This window comes from Lithobates pipiens, unplaced genomic scaffold (assembly GCF_037356315.1).
Source record: "Lithobates pipiens isolate NorthernLeopardFrog02 unplaced genomic scaffold, aLitPip1_a1.2 Scaffold_16, whole genome shotgun sequence".
NCBI classification, from domain to species: domain Eukaryota; kingdom Metazoa; phylum Chordata; class Amphibia; order Anura; family Ranidae; genus Lithobates; species Lithobates pipiens.
In genome coordinates this window covers 617245152-617261949 of record NW_027507748.1, presented here as the reverse complement: position 1 = coordinate 617261949, position 16798 = coordinate 617245152, and the positions used below count along the sequence as shown (strand labels likewise).

The 16798-nt window shown below is 40.1% G+C and overlaps 1 protein-coding gene across 2 annotated transcripts in view; it reads left to right on the top strand.

Annotated features, from left to right (window-relative positions):
* The window catches only part of UBL3 (ubiquitin like 3), a 222597-nt gene extending 206092 nt beyond the window's left edge, over positions 1–16505 (top strand). For both annotated transcript variants that reach the window (XM_077484083.1, XM_077484084.1), the window contains one exon: positions 14550–16505. In XM_077484083.1, the coding sequence (XP_077340209.1) occupies positions 14550–14602 (53 nt within the window). In that variant the 3' untranslated portion in view covers positions 14603–16505. The remainder of the gene's footprint in view (positions 1–14549) is intronic.
* Positions 16506–16798: the final 293 nt, after the last annotated feature.

The following is a 16798-nucleotide window of genomic DNA, read 5'->3' as shown; positions in this document are numbered from 1 at the left end:
CCAATTGAGCACTGTTTAAAAGCCACAGCTTACCTGAGTATTGTTGCTGACTATGTCCATCCCTTTCTGACTACAGTGTACCCATCTTCTGATGGCTACTTCCAGCAGGATAATGCACCATGTCACAAAGCTCACGTTCTGTGTAGGCACAACAACCTAAATTTCATTTGCCCATTGACCCACATTGTGGCTCAGCCCCGCCCCCTTCTCCCTTCTCACAGGCTGTGATTGAGAGCAGCAGGAGCCAATGGCTTTGGCTCCTCTCTCCAAATACAGTGAGGGGGGAGAGAGCCACTGCTTTCGGGCACAGAGCTGGTTTGAGCTTGATCTCAGGTAAGTATAAGGGGTGGGGGTAAAACTGCACACAGAAGGTGTTGCCTTAATGCAGAGAATGCATATTAAGGTTAACAACCTTCTGCCTTTGCAATCACTTGAAGTCTGCATGTCATCAGTGCTATTCACTCTATCTGTAGCTCTAACACACTGTCTGCATTACTAGCAGATTGCTTTCCATGCAAAACACATTTTGTGCTTCATTATCCCTAGGTCTCTGATTATTTCTAATGTTTAATATTCATATTTATGTAAAACTGTGGAGGGATAAGTAACTTAACATTTCACCAACATTAAATTACCGACCTGATTCCCTGAGAGAACCGCTCATTTACATACTGAACTTTAACTAGGCATTTTACTGAAAGGGCAACCCCTTAAATGAGAAGAGGCTGCTCACAGCAGTGATGGCACTGTCACAAGCATTTTCTGACATTCATGGAGAATTGCGGAATGCCTGTGTCTGAGCATGTCTAAATCAAAGTCCCTTCAATTAATTATTATGATTATTATACAGGGTATATACAGTTGTGCTCATAAGTTTACATACCCTGGCAGAATTGGATTTCTTGGCCATTTTTCAGAGAATATGAATGATAAAACAAACTTTTCTTTCACTCATGGTTACTGTTTGGCTGAAGCCATTTATTATCAATCAACTGATTGCTCTTTTTAAATCACAATGGTGTCAGAAACTACCCAAATGACCCTGATCAAAAGTTTACATACCCCAGTTCTTAATGCCATGTATTGCCCCCTTTAACATCAGTGACAGCTTGAAGTCTTTTGTGGTATATTTGGATGAGGCTCTTTATCGTCTCAGATGGTAAAGCTGCCCATTCCTCTTGGCAAAAAGCCTCCAGTTTCTGTAAATTCTTGAGTTGTCTTGCATGAACAGCACGTTTGAGATCTCCCCAGAGTGGCTCAATGATATTGAGGTCAAGCGGCTGAGATGACCACTCCAGAACCTTCGCTTTATTCTGCCGTAGCCAATGACAGGTCGACTTGGCCTTGTGCTTTGGATCCTTGTCATGTTGGTATGTTCAAGTACGTCCCATGTGCAGCTTCCTGGCTGATGAATGCAAATGTTCCTCCAGTTTTTTTTTTGGATAATATACAACATTCATCTTGCCATGAATTTTGACCAAATTTCCTGTGCCTCTGTAGCTCACACATCCCCAACACATCAGCGATCCACCTCCATGATTCACAGTAGAAATGGTGTATTTTTCATCATAGGCCTTGTTGACTCCTCTCCAAATGTAGCTTTTTATGGTTGTGGCCAAAAAGCTCAATGTTGGTCTCATCACTCCAAATGACTATTCCAGAAGGTTTGAGGATTGTGCTGTTTGGCGTATAAGTGGGATACTTTGTGGCATTTACATAGTAATGGCTTTTTTCAGGCGGCTCGACCATGTAGCCCATTTTTCAAGTGCCTCATTGTGCATCTTGAAGCAGCCACACCACGTTTTCAGAGAGTCCTGTATTTCACGTGAAGTTTTTATTGTGGTTTTTTTTTTTTTTTTTGCATCCCAAACTATTTTCCTGGCAGTTGTGGCTGAAATTTTAGTTGGTCTACAGGACTATGGTTTGGTTTCAACAGAACCGCTCATTTTCCACTTGTTAAGAGTTTGAACACTGCTGATTGGCATTCTCAATTCCTTGGATATCTTTTTATATCACTTTCCTGTTTTATACAGTTCAACTACATTTTCCTGCAGATCCTTTGACAATTCTTTTTGCTTTCCCCATGACTCAGAATCCAGAAACATCAGTGCAGCACTGGATGAAAGATGCAAGGGTCTGTCAGGAGTCCAGAAACTCATTGACCCTTTTATACACACACACACACACACACACACTAATTACAAAAAAAAGATCACAGGTGAGGATGGTTACCTTTTTAATAGCCATTCAAACCACGTTTCAACTTGTGTGTATGTCATGAGGCCAAAATCACCAGGGTATGTAAACCTTTGATCAGGGTCATTTGGGTAGTTTTTGTTGTCATTATGATTAAAAGAGTAAACACTGTTGATTGATAATAAATGGCTTCAGCCAAACGCAAACCATGAGTGAAAGAAGTGTTTTTGTGTTATCATTCATATTCTCTGAAAAATAGCTAACAAATCATGAATGGAGTTTTTTTGGGTGTGGGGGTAGTAGGATAGCTGTGCATGCTAGCCTTTCATACCAAACCAGAACCAAAAAGTTGGTGTTGGACTATACCGGTACTTTATATATAGAAGCAAGAGAAGAGTTAGAAATAGTAGTAAAATTTAGCACAAGTTTAATAATTAACAAAAATAACAAAATACAAAATATCTCAATTAAAATTGTAATACACCCCAGATTAACATATACTAGTACTCATAGTAGAGTTCAATTCTGGTGGCGTAGATGAAGAATTCCTCTACTAGTTTCGCAGATTGTCCGCTTCTTCAGGAGGAGGTCTATATAAATGATACACAATTCATAAACAATTAACAATTAATATAATTACACAAATGAAGCATTATTCAGCCAATAATATATATATAAAATAACAAGTAATAAAGTCAAAAGATAAAGGGAATGTAGGGAAATTTCACTCACCCAGAAATTCAGAGAAAAGGGAGGTAAAAACAAAATTTGGATAGGTGGGCCCCTTCTATGTTCCCCCACCGGCGGACATGGGGGATAAAATGCGTATGGCACTAAAAAAAGAGAGGATGTTGTTTTAGAGAGAATATACACAATAGGGATATATATGCACATAGATGTATATATTCCCTTACTAGGGCAATAGTACATATTTAGATAATCCAGATAATGTACCAATTTTTACCTGATAGAAATATAGGAGTAAGATAAAGACAGGTGTCCAGTATCGTTATATATTCAGTGTCTTGAGCCTATAGTAGGTACACTGTTATGATTGAGGGTGGAAAACTGCTGCATCTACATTAAAAAGTAGAGAGAAGGCCAAGGATCGTATATTGTAGTCATAAAAATTTAGTAAGATCTAAAAATGATTTAGAGATATGTTACCTGACAGTTGTAGGTTATTAAAGTGGAGGTGCCGGTAGTGCGCCAATGCCAAATATAGGATAATGGGTGTAATGGGTGTATGTGGTAAAAACACCCGTCCTGCGTTGTTATATACTCAATAGTTTAAAGTTGTGGTAAATTCAGTATCTCAATAAGAAATATGATACCGCTGCGTCTGTATAAAGGAAAAACTAGGAATAAGTATGTGTAATAAACAAAGGCATCTCATGCATATCTATAATACTCCAAGTAGTATTTGGAGAAACATTACCTGGTAAACGCAGATACTAGAGCGGAGTCACTAGTCCTATGCCACCGCAAGCCCAAACACAGCGGTCTGAATAGACCGCTGTTTTCTGGGATCCCCAATCGGTGTTCCATCACGCGTGTCCGCCGGCGAGAACGTCGGCGGCGTCTGACGTCACATCGTCATCGCCTCCGCACTGCGCAGGTGCGGCGCAAATGAGCGTCGCACCGGAAGTGCGCTGGGGAGGACAAATGGACAGCGGAAGTTCCGGTGTCACCGTCCTGAGAACCTGCAAGCCAAAGGAGAGAGAAGACAACGACTCACCCCCGGCCAGGAGGAGCACATGTCCGCCGGGGGGGGGAGACAAAAAGCTGGGATTCCACAAAAAAATAAAAAAAAATCCCGGATAAATCTGAACCCCCTTGGGTTTGGGGGGGATCACCTTTAGTACAAAGAACTGAACAACAGAGGTGTCAAACCGGTGATGGAGACCAATGTGTCTTCCAATAGTTGTAAGTTTGCCATTTCCTGAATAATAGAGGTGGTCCCCAATGCGTTGTCTGAACTCCCGAATTGTTTTACCAATATAAAAAGCTTTACATTGGCAAACCATCATATATATAATACCCCTAGTGCTGCAATTAGAAAAAGTAAGTGGACGCCGTAATTCACCATTGGGTAACGTGAATCTATTTCCTTCCATGATCCATGGGTAACGGGGACACTCATTACATTTATATGTGCCTCGAGTGGTATAGCATATCGGGGATTGTGTAGTATAATGGCTTTTGGTTAAATGGTCTCGCAAAGACCGAGCTCTGTGGAATACTAGCTCTGGGGTAGATCGAACAAGTTTGGATAGTATATGGTGGTCAGTAAGGAAATGACAATTCTTGCTTAAAATATCCCAAAGGGTTGAGTGGTGGGCAGAATAGGTTGTGATAAATCTGACAGAATCTTTTTCCGTGGTTTTGGGTCGTTGATGCAATAACGTATTGCGGGAGCGTGAAGTTACTCTATTAAATGCTTTCCTCAAACATGTCGAGGAGTATCCCCTCAATAGGAGGCGATTTCGTAACGCATCGGCTTGTAGTTTAAAGTCTGTATCCAATGTACAATTTCTGCGTAAATGCAGGTACTGCGCAAAGGGAATACTACGTATTAGGGGTTCCGGGTGGGCACTGGTAGCATACAGGAGAGTGTTCCCTGCCGTGGGTTTCCGGAAAAGGTCTGTGTAAAGAGTACCATCAGAATGTTTGATAATTAGTAAATCTAAAAAAGAGATTCTTTCAGAATCCAAATTAAACGTAAACTTTAAATTGAAATGGTTGTTACCCAGAATCTGTATGAATTGTAATAACCTATCCTTTGTTCCTGTCCAAACCAAAAATAGATCATCCAAATATTGATACCAAAGTAAGGTGTCTTCTAAAAAAGGAGCCAATTGGTCACAAGAATGGACATATCTCTCCCAACCACCCAGATATAAGTTCACATATGCAGGTGCACAAGAAGTGCCCATAGCTAACAAATCATAAATTCTGCCAGGGTATGTAAACTTCTGAGCACAACTGTATATGCACAGTGTTTTACAAAATAGAGAGGCAGTGCAATTACAATACATTTAGAGTAGGGGGGCCCTGCTTGTGAAAAAAAAAAAAAAATTGTAAGGATTTGTTTAAGGGCACGTTCACACAATATGCAGTTACTTGCATTTTTCCTCATGGAGTAACTGCAAAGACACACACAAAGGAGTAGTTTGCATATATGCAGCCTCACTAGACTGGGCTTTTTTTCTGTGGGGCTGCATATGAGTATCTCTTTGTGCTAGGAATATATCCATATGTCAACCAATTGGGTTAGATCAGAGGTGCCCGCTGCACCCTCTGGGATGGCAGGTCGGCAGGCCCAGATCATGGGTTCCCAACCTGCCGTCCCCCAGCATCAGTGTGAAGAATGGAGCCTGTGCTAGAGGCAGTAGAGCCGATGCTTTCTGTATAGCGCCGGCTCCTGTCACGGGCATTGTAATACCAAATGTATGCCGCCTCTGACAGTAGCGATACAGGAAGCATCACCTTTGCTCTCTACTGCAGCCCCATGCAAATGGTGATAGGATGATGAAATTATATAAAAGCAATATAAAAACCCATTGCCATTGTTGATGTACTGTGAAAAATTGTTTACGATACCACAAGGAACTCCGGATGACAAGGGGTTAATATCACCGGTGTGCTTCAACTTTCAATCCTGAAGTGGGTAGCCAGATCTCCAAGGAAAGCCGCCAGAATGGAGATGCGAGGGTCAGGATAAGGAAGCCGGTGGCTTGTCACAGATGTCGATCCCGCTGTAGCGTGGAAATTATATAATTTCATCATCCCATCACCATTTGACAGTTGTGTTTTTTTATTCTTATTGTTCGTCTAATAAACTAACTTTGTTTAGCATATTAATTTGCAGAGTTAGTCATGCTGGTCCCATAGAGTGCTGCATTTGTTTTATATGTTCTGGAATTTGACAGGTTCATTCTAACACATTAATGTGTTTTGAACTAAGCCATTCCGTTGTAGCTCTGGCTGTATGTTTAGGGTTGTTGGAACTGGAAGGTGAACCTCCACCCCAGTCTCAAGTCTGTTTAAGACTCTAAGGGCCGGTTCACACTGCAGGCGAGGCGAGGCGACACCGACTTGCCTCGCCGCGACCTGCCGCGACCTCAGCGGCAACTTGCAGATGACTTCTGTATAGAAGTCAATGCAAGTCGCCCCGAGGTCGCCCAGAAGTAGTACAGGAACCTTTTTTCTGAGTCGGAGCGACTCGAGTCGCTCCTCTCAGAACGGTTCCATTGTACAGAACGGGGGCGACTTGCCAGAGCGCGGCGAGGCGAGTCGTGTCGCCTCGCATCGCCCGCAGTGTGAACCGGCTCTTACAAGTTTTTTTTCTAAGATTGCCCTGTATTTGGCTACATCCATCTTCCTATCAACTCTGACCTGCTTCCCTGTCCCTGCTGAAGCATCCCCACAACATGATGCTTCCACCACCATGTTTCACAATGGGGATGGTGTGTTGAGGATGATGTGCAGTGTTAGTTTTCCACCACATATAGCTTTTTGCTTTTAGGCCAAAAAGTTAAATTTAGGCCTCATCTGACCAGAGCACCTTCTTCCACATATTTGCTGTGTCCCCCACATGGGTTCTCGCAAACTCCAAATGGGACTTCTTATGGCTTTCTTTCAACAATGGCTTTCGTCCTGCCACTCTTCCATAAAGGCCAGATTTGTGGAGTGCATGACTAATTGTGCTGTGGACAGATTCTCGCACCTGAGCTGTGGATCTCTACAGCTCCTCCAGAGTTACCATGGGCCTCTTGGCTGCTTCTCTGATTAATGCTCTTTTCCCGGCCTATCAGTGTAGGTGGATGGCCATGTCTTGGTCGTTTTGCAGTTGTGCCATACTCTTTACATTTTTGGATAATGGATTGAACAGTGCTCCGTGAGATGTTCAAAGCTTGGGATATTTTTTTATAATCTAACCCTGCTTTAATCTTCTCCACAACTTTGTCCCTGACCTGTCTGGTGGTTTTCTTGGCCTTCATGATGCTGTTTGTTCACTAACGTTTTCTAACAAACCTCAGAGGGTTTAAAAGAACAGCTGTATTTATAATGAGAATACATTACACACAGGTAGACTCTGTTTACTAATTAGGTGACTTCTGAAGGCAATTGGTTCCACTAGATTATAGTTAGGGGTATCAGAGTAAAGGGGGCTGAATACAAATACATGCCACACTTTTCACATACCAGTATTTGTTAAAAAAAAATGGAAAGCCATTTATCATTTTCGTTCCACTTCACAATTATGTGCCACTTTGTGTTGGTCTATCACATAAAATCCCAATAAATATATTTACATTTTTGGGTGTAACATGACAAAAAAAAAAATTCAAGAGGTATGAATACTTTTTAACCACTTGCCAACCACCTCCTGTACATATATACGTCGGCACTTTGAAGAGGGATATCTCGGTAACGGCAGCAGCTTCTGCCACAACCAAGAGATCCATCTTTATAGGAGGCGGTCGTGTTTACGATAATGGTGGTCTCCGCGGCGGATTCGCCGGGAGATCACCGTTATCGGTGGTGGGAGAGGTGCCATCCCTCTCCCACGCCCCCCGCCACTTACCGGAGGCGATTGGGACCTGTCATGTCCTGGGTATGGAGATGAGTGAGGCTAAGATGGCCCCCACCCGTCTCCATACCATAGGAGGGCGGAAGCAACGTCAAAACGTCACTTCCGCCCATACCTCTTAAAGGAACATTTTTCTGTTGTAATTTTTTCAAATGACAATTTTTTTATTTATTTTTTGCATTTTAGTCCAAATATGAGATCTCAGGACTTTTTGACCCCAGATCTCATATTTAAGAGGACCTGCCATGCTTTTTTTTTTATTACAAGGGATGTTTACATTCCTTGTAATAGGAATAAAAGTGACCCAATTTTATTATATATATTTTTTTAAACTGTGAAAAAATAAATAAAATAAAGTAAAATAAATAAGAAAAAAAGCGCCCCATCCCGACAAGCTCACGCCCAGAAGCGAACACATGCATGAGTAGCGCCCGCATATGAAACCAGTGGTCAAACCACACATGAGGTATGGCCGCGATCGGTAGAGCGAGAGCAATAATTCTAGCCCTAGACCTCTTCTGTAAAAGTTTGATGCCATTCCACGAGCGGGTGCAATTTTGAAGTGTGAGATGTTATGCCGAGTAAATTGGTACCCAACATTATCTTTCACAATATAACAAAAAATTGGACTAAATTTACTGCTGTCTTATTTTTCTTATTTAAAAGTGATTTTTTTTTTCAAAAAAAAGTGCGCTTGCAAGAGCGCTGCGCAAATACGGTGTGAAAATAAGTATTGCAATGGCCGCCATTTTATTCTCTAGGGTGTTAGAAAAAAAATATATATAATGTTTTGGGGTTGAGCTGAAAGATCTATACTGTGTATATGCATGCTGAATAAATACTTTGTGTATGTGCGCATTGCGTAAGTGTTGCTCCTCCCCCCCCTTTATTAACCGCTTGTCGACCGGCTCACGCCGATATACGTCGGCAGAAGGGCACGTACAGGCATATTACTGTACCTGTACTTTGCCCTTTAAGAAGCGGCTTGCGGGCGCGCTGCAAGCTCCGTGAGTGGGATTGCAGGGATTCCCGCAATTGTCTCACGGAGAGGAAGAACGGGGAAATGTAAACAAGCATTTCCCTGTTCTGTTTAGTGACACTGATCACAGCTCCTTGCGATCGCAGATCACTGCCATTACTATTAAAAAAAAAAAATGTATTAATAAAAATGCCATAAAACTATCCCCTATTTTGTAGACGCTGTAACTTTTGCGCAAACCAATCAATACACGCTTATTGCGATTTTATTTTTTTATCAAAAATATGTAGAAGAATACGTATCGGCCTAAAGTGAGGGAAAACATTTTTTTATATAATTTTTTGGGGGATATTTATTATAGCAAAAAGTAAAAGATAATGCATTTTCTTCAAAATTGTCACACTTTTTTTGTTTATAGCGCAAAAAAATAAATAAAAACCGCAGAGGTGATCAAATACCACCAAAAGAAAGCTCTATTTTTGGGGAAAAGGATGTCAATTTTGTCACGTCACATGATCGTGCAATTGTCAGTTAAAACAACGCAGTGCCAAATTGCAAAAAGTGCTCTGGTCGTTGGCCAGCCAAATGGTCCAGGGCTGAAGTGGTTAAAATGTCACTGGCAATACTATACTATTGGATTTTCTTTGCATATATCTTGAGCTTTTTTTTTATGCAAGAGCTGTGGAATATCAAGATGTAACCTCAGTGATGCTGACCTGTTGCCTATGTGATTGTCCATCGCATTCAAATGAGGAGACACCTGATTGGGCATGTGGATGACACTCTTTTGTGATAGTCCATGGTAAAAGATCTACCTTTACTTGTGGCGCATGAACTTTGATGTTTTTACTGGACACTTACAATCTGATTGGATGTTCTAACCTAATTGGTTGATGTATGGGACTGTTCTCACTTTTTTTTTTTTTTTTTACTTAAACGTAATTGGATGATAAATGGGTTTGTTGTCACGTTTTTTACTTTTTTCTGTACATGATTTATGATTATGTAATGTATGAACGTTGTCGTTTATATGCACTTTTTGAGTCTACATTTGGTAAGGAGCACTTCACCGTTAGTAGGTTTACGTTGAAAGCAGTGCGCTCTGTACAGTATATCCCCCAGTTCTGTTAAGGCTATGGCTTCCCAAGTCTGACTGTCTGAGTCTCTGTACACTGTAAGTATTCACACCCCTGATCATTCCAAAGCAACATTTTGGATTAATATGAGTCATTGTAAAGCCCACCCAAGCATTGTATAGCTTTACCAAAATGCAGGCAGAATAGCTTTTGGTTCATGCTTTTAATTCTATCATGTGGAAGCATAGACACGCTTTAGATGCTTTCTGCATGATTTGATTTGCTCTTTAATTCCTGAACTTATGACATTTAGAAAACCTTCTCCTGAGCCCAGAGGATTTGCTTTCAGATCGGTTTTTATCTTTCATCTGAGGAATAGCATTTGGCATCCATCGTGTCTTTCTGGGATATCAACAGATTTTAACAGAGTAGGGTGAATAACATTTTGTGCTACTATAGTTTAAACCCAGTGGACTTGGAGGGATTTTTTTTGTGCCTGTCCCAGGTCAATGAAAGCTTGAAGCTTAATACCTCCCAGGAACTGATGTAGGCATTGTGGTGCCAACTTTACAAAGAAAAGAAATGTTACAACATTCAGTGGGATCTTTTATGAGACCAACATGGGTATGGATTCCACTAGACCTCTGAGGTTATGATGTGGTATCTTTGCAGGTGTCACAAAAATGTCTGTACTGAGAGGTCACCAACCCAAAAATAAAGACGGAGAAAAAAGAAAATGGGTGTTCAAGGGTAGCCTACTGGTATTTATATAGACTTACAAGGTACACCAAAACATCATGAATTTAATTGCACAGAAATTTAATATGGCATTAAAAACCTATACAATTCTTGGTCCATAGATGAAATCCGGTAAAAGAAATGACATCAAGTGTGCTTGTTCAATAACGCATTTCGCAGTTAAGTACCACTTCTTCAGTTTAAAATATTTGCCAATAACCATGACTAGTCATTCCATATTATATCATGAATCCGCTAGAGGTTCAGTATTTTGCATCCACATAGGGGGCCTGTCTGAGTATAGACAGCCAATACTCCACTCCCATGTAAAGCCCAAACAGTATTTTTCCAGTTGTATCTTATCTTCACAAATCACTAGGTTTCTGCACCTCACACAGGAGACTGAAAAGAGGCCAAATCAACACCTCAAAGACCCCTTCTTCAATAGCTCCAGTCAAGCTCTGATGCTCACGTGTCCATTGTAGGTGCTTTTGGCTGTGGACATGGGTCAGTGCGGTCACCCTGACCAGTCTGCCACTTACCAACACCATACACATCAAACTGCGATGCACTGTGTGTTCTGACACCTTTCTATTGAAACCAGAATTACCATTTCAACAGTTTGACCCACAGTGGCTCTTCTATTGGATTGGAATATACAGGCCAGCTTCTGCTGTGCATTAAATGGCCTTGGTCATCTATGAACCTGTCACCAGCTCACTGATATTCCTTTTATTAGAGCACTTTGGAAGGTGCTGACCACAGCAGATCAGGAACATCCTAAAAGAGCTGCAGTTTTGGAGATGCTCTGATCCGGTCATCTAGCCATTTATAAGGTGGCTGTTGTCAAAGATGCTTATGGTGGATGTCAACCCGATTCATGAAATGTGAGCTGGGCACATATATCTGTAGTGTTATCTTTCTTCAAAGCTCCTTGTCTTGTAGCTTTGTTCTGCACCATTAAACTCTGGGGCCCAGAGATAGAAGTGTTTATCAGAGGAGATTGCTAGAAATAGATTAGTAGCCAGCTAAACCATACACAGGCAAGCTCTGTGTGTGTGGGGAGGAGGGTGTGAGCCTTTCCTCCAATCAGCTTTCTCACATTCTCTCAGTCTCTGTCTAGGAATGATCTCCTCCTACAGGGGAACCAGGAACTTTCTAAACAATATATCAAGGTGACGACAGAAGATATACATGTAAAACTTATATTGGGAGATTTGTTTCATCCCTGTGTATCTTCTGAAGCTGTTCCTATCACTGGGTGTATATGGAGGGTTTACATCCACTTTAAAGCCTTACACTTGTCAATTTTTTTCTGTTTTTAACTCCTCAACTTCAGGGACAAAATGTTCAGTTGCTGCCTAATTCATCCCACCCACTCTCAGGTGCCATTGTAATGAGATAATCAATGTTATTCACTTTACCTGTCAGTGGCAATGATGTAATAGCCAATCGGTGTGTGTGTGTGTGTATACAACCAATTGTTGATATTTCAGGGGCTATATATGAACTTTCTAAATATGACCCTGCAAGATTCCCATCTATATTGCTACAGTAGCAGGAGATATTTGTTTAAAGTATAACTGAAGACAAATAATAATAATAAAAAAATATTCTCTTTCGTTCATCAATGGATACAGCGCCTCATTAATCTTGACCATTGGGTTATATCGCCTCTGCTGGAGTAGGACTAAGCAGATCAAAAAACACTTGGCTACGCCCATGGGCTGTCCTCAGTCAGTATATAATCCTCTCCCTGCTCTAGGTATTCAGTTTATTTTTGTCTAGTCAGGAGTAAGGACCTAGCTCCTTGCTAGGCTCTTGGTCCTAGCAAATTTTACTTTTTGTCTTTCTTCCATGCATTTTCTCCTGGAAGATCTGCAATCAACTTCTGGGCTGGATAATCTAGATCCATGAGTCTTTGGGGGTCCTTGTGTATCTCCCTCTCTGCTGACAGTTACCCTGGCCATTGGGGTGTCCCTTAGTGATGCCAAAGTTCCTTTATACTACAGGTCTTCCCTATGGAGCCTCAGGGTCACGTCTCACCCACTGATGCCCTTATGGAGGTAGGAGGTTCCTCGGAACACCAGTTTCCCATGGTTGCACTGACGGCGGTCGTTGAGTCATTAATGTCTCGGGTGGAAGTAGCATGTGGGCAAAGATTCAGGAGGAAGCATCCTAGGGATCATCAAAGATTTGGATAATTTTTTTTTATAACCTAACTCTGACTTGTACTTCTCAACAACATTGTCCCTGACTTGTTTTGAGAGTTCCTTGGTCTTCATGGCAGTGTTTGGTTAGTGGTGCCTCTTGCTTAGGTGTTTCAGCCTCTGGGGCCTTTCAAAAAGGTGTGTATATGTAATGACAGATCATGTGACACTAAATTGCACACAGGTGGGCATCATTTCACTAATTATGCGACTTCTGAAGGTAATTGGTTGCACCAGAGCTTTATATGGGCTTCTTAACAAAGGGGGTGAATACATCCGCGCATGCCAATTATCAGTTTTTGTTATTTCTGAAAAATTGTATATATTTTTCTTATTTTACTTCACTAACTTAGACTATTATGTTCTGATCCATCACATATAATTCAGATTTAAAAAAAATTTAACTAAAGGCTGTAATGTAACAAAATGGGTAAAAAGCCAAGGGGGTGAATACTTTTGCAAGGAGGTGAGCGCATAGGATGAGAGGTGGTGGGAGACACTGAAGCGCTAGCACTTTTTAGTACAGATTTGTGGATTCACCTTTATACTACACCTTTTATGGCTTTATTAAAAGGACAATTTGTTAAGTTGCATCAGTATTTTGTCATTGATTTACTTTTCATATGCATTTTCTATCACTGGGCAGTATTATATACTATATAAGATATGATGTAAGTGCATTCAGGAATATTTTAGCCACGCTGATCACGCATGTTCGTATTGTATTTCAATTTTTGCTTTAACATATGACCCACTTTTTATTTGTATAATCAAGGATATTGAGGATCATCCCAGTCACGTTGATTTTATGTTAATTTGGTATCATGTTTAAATGCGCATTATTAAGGGCATAGGTGCAACAACATACTTTAGTTTACTGGTACCTCCCTTTTATATAAGAAACTGAAAAATAAATCCCTAACAAAATGAAAACTAATGGGACTTTGAAGGTACCACACCACAAGTGAAAATTCACTTCACTCATAGATTATAAAAGAACTGAAGTAACATGTATTGCCAGTTCACGATGAACAGATCCCCAGATGGTAGGGTGGCATAATCCTCACAAAAGGCTCTGACTCGTTTCGCAGGGTCAAAGCCCACTTCCTCAGGGAAAACTGGCAGAACGTTCTAGAGCTTACAAACACAGTAAAAGTAAAAAAGATCATACATGCACCACTCTAAATTAAACAGGATGAATCAATATCCAAATACATATACATTGTAAAGTGTAAATTTTTGAGAGTACATCCAGCAAATTGGAATGTCTAGCACTGCATTTTGGGGAGGACCCACCACGCCTCAAAATATCAGTTATGCAAGTGATAATAGATTCCCTAAAGAGAACGTAATCTCATATATGCAGGCTGCATAAAAGGACATCAGCGGGAGGTGCGGGTGGCTGTATGGGTTAGTACGGGTTGTGTATTGGCTGGGGAGAGGATCTGCAGCCAGAGCACAGATTTGTGTCTTCTCACAAGCTGCACTCGGCCATGCCCTCCCAAAAATGTTGAGTCTTAACCCTTCCCTACTCTTATCAAAAAAAAATTCTGTTCAAACCATTTAACATTGTTGTAATTTATAGTAAGATGTGGTAATTGAGAAAAGTTTGATCTCTGATTTTGGATAAACAAACTGAACCCTGGAGCTGTTTTATTAATATTTAAAAATATTTTACCAATAGAACCTTTACTACCATTATTTATTCACGTGGGTTTGATGATGACTCTGACTTTGCTTTCCTTTTCTTGCAGGTCAAAGAAACCGCGAGAAGACCGGAGAGAGCAATTGCTGTGTAATTCTGTAAATGACGTGTCTACGACGTGTGTTGTAATATAGTCTTTGTCTTTCATGCTGCTGGAATAGAGGAGACCCATTGCTTCAGAGAACCTTAGAACACCCTGTCATCCTGTCTAAACGACTGATTACATAAACTCTCATTAATATCTTCATCAGAAGAGACTAAGGATGTTCTCATACCAGAACTTTTCTTTTTTGGTTTTCTTATTTCCCTCCCCCCTCCACCCACAAAATAACTTTATAGTATGTCTAGTATCTCCATATTTTAATCCACTCAGTCTCCAGGGGAAAAAGTCGGTCTGTTCTCTTCTACAACAATGATCATAATCTTGCTGCAGCATAACAATACAAACCAGAATCAATGATTTCAGGCTGCCCACACACAGATTGCACTTGAGCCAGTCTTCAGCATCTGATAGCTGTAGCCATATTAATACAACAACCTACAGGAGGAGTAACACTGGAAATCAAGGCTGTCAAATCAGACTGAAATCTAAGTATTATTGGGAAGACTTCTACCTAACATATTTACTGCCCTTAGCGGCTCGTGGTAGTATCAGGAGAGCGATTAATATGGTTTCTTTTCAAGGAACAAAGTTTAAATGTGCCTGTAAACTGAAAGCACTCTGCAGGGGGCGCCGGAGTAATGTCTAACGTACTATCCTGTGCACTCTCTCTCTCTCTCTCTCTCTCAAGCATTTTTTTGCATGCGCACCTGTACCATGCCTATGAGAGGAGTGCTTTTCCTAGCCTTAATATGGGAGGGTCAAGTATCCTGTAGTCCATAAGCCTTTATTAATGTGCAGAGATATTAGCAGATGTCATTTATTAATCAACTTTGTGTTTTAATATCCAACCGTGATGTTTTCAGTGACAAAGAAATGACTCATCCGTAATCTAGTGTCCAATTTCATGCTAAGATATTAAGAAGACTGTTCGCTACCATAGTAACAGAACTTTGTTTTTATTCCTTTACGTAACCGGCATTCGTACTAGTGCTTGCAAGGGTATTAAAATTTCGACAGGACGAAAAAACATAATTTATCCATTTCATTCACATAATTTAAAGATATACTATATTGAATTTGCACAGCACTAAAGCATGGAGCTACGTTTCATTTTAAACTGTAAAAAAAAAAAAAATAATAATAATAAATATATAAACGTTTTTATATTGTTTCCACTAGGGAGAAAAGTCTTCCTGGTTGAAATTACAAATATGTGTAGAATATATTTAATAAAAAAAATATATAAAATGCATTATTATAGAATCTAACAATAGATTGGCATAGTGTAATAGATCAATATACCTATAAACGCTTTTGCCTATGGAACATGTAAAGTCACAGGTTGACCTAGCGTTCTGAATACAGTACTGGATGAAGGTGTCAAAAAGTTAATCATGTTCCATGTATTTTTTTCTTTTCCCGACAGTCTGCATCTTTTTATTGTAATCTAATATTTTTTTTTTGGTCATTATGAGATCTTTGACAAAATGCTTTGTATGCATTCGGTCGTATTGTTCATACTGATCTGACCTTAAATTTGTAAAGAGCAGTTTAAAAAAAAAAAGAAAACATGAAGATAACAATTTGTAAATAGGACTAAGTAAAATTTCTTTCTTCAAACTGTACTGATATAGAGTCTTCTGTAACTAAATAAAATAATATTGTAGTGCATTTTTGTTGGTTGTCTGGTGGTTCTAATTGGGACTGTATTTGCTTTGATTATTTTTTTATATATATAAAACTGGAAAAAAAAAATCAGTTGAAAATTTAAATCAATGCAATTTTTTTCTTTTTGTTTCTGCAAATTAATCCCGCTGATTACTTTTGTAATCCCATTGATAGTGAATTGTTATGAGATTTTTCCTGTATAGCTACAGTATATAATAAAATAAATTGTCACAATCTTGTGACGTCTGTGTCTGAGCTTTGGTCAACAAATATAAAATCTGCTTTCAGCAAGCGTTTGAAGTATGTTAAAAGGAGTTTGTGCCAAATGAATGTGAGCTGTCAGTTCTCAGGCTTTCCGCTAAAGCTTTTGCATTAGGCTTTATGTACATATAGCCTACTTTGGCCACAGGAAAACACGGCAAAATGACACCACAATTTGTGGCCGGTGGTCAACTTTCCTGTTCTGAACGCGATTCTTCTGCGTTCAGGTGAGGGAGGTTGAAGCTCCCCTAATTGCAGCAACTCCT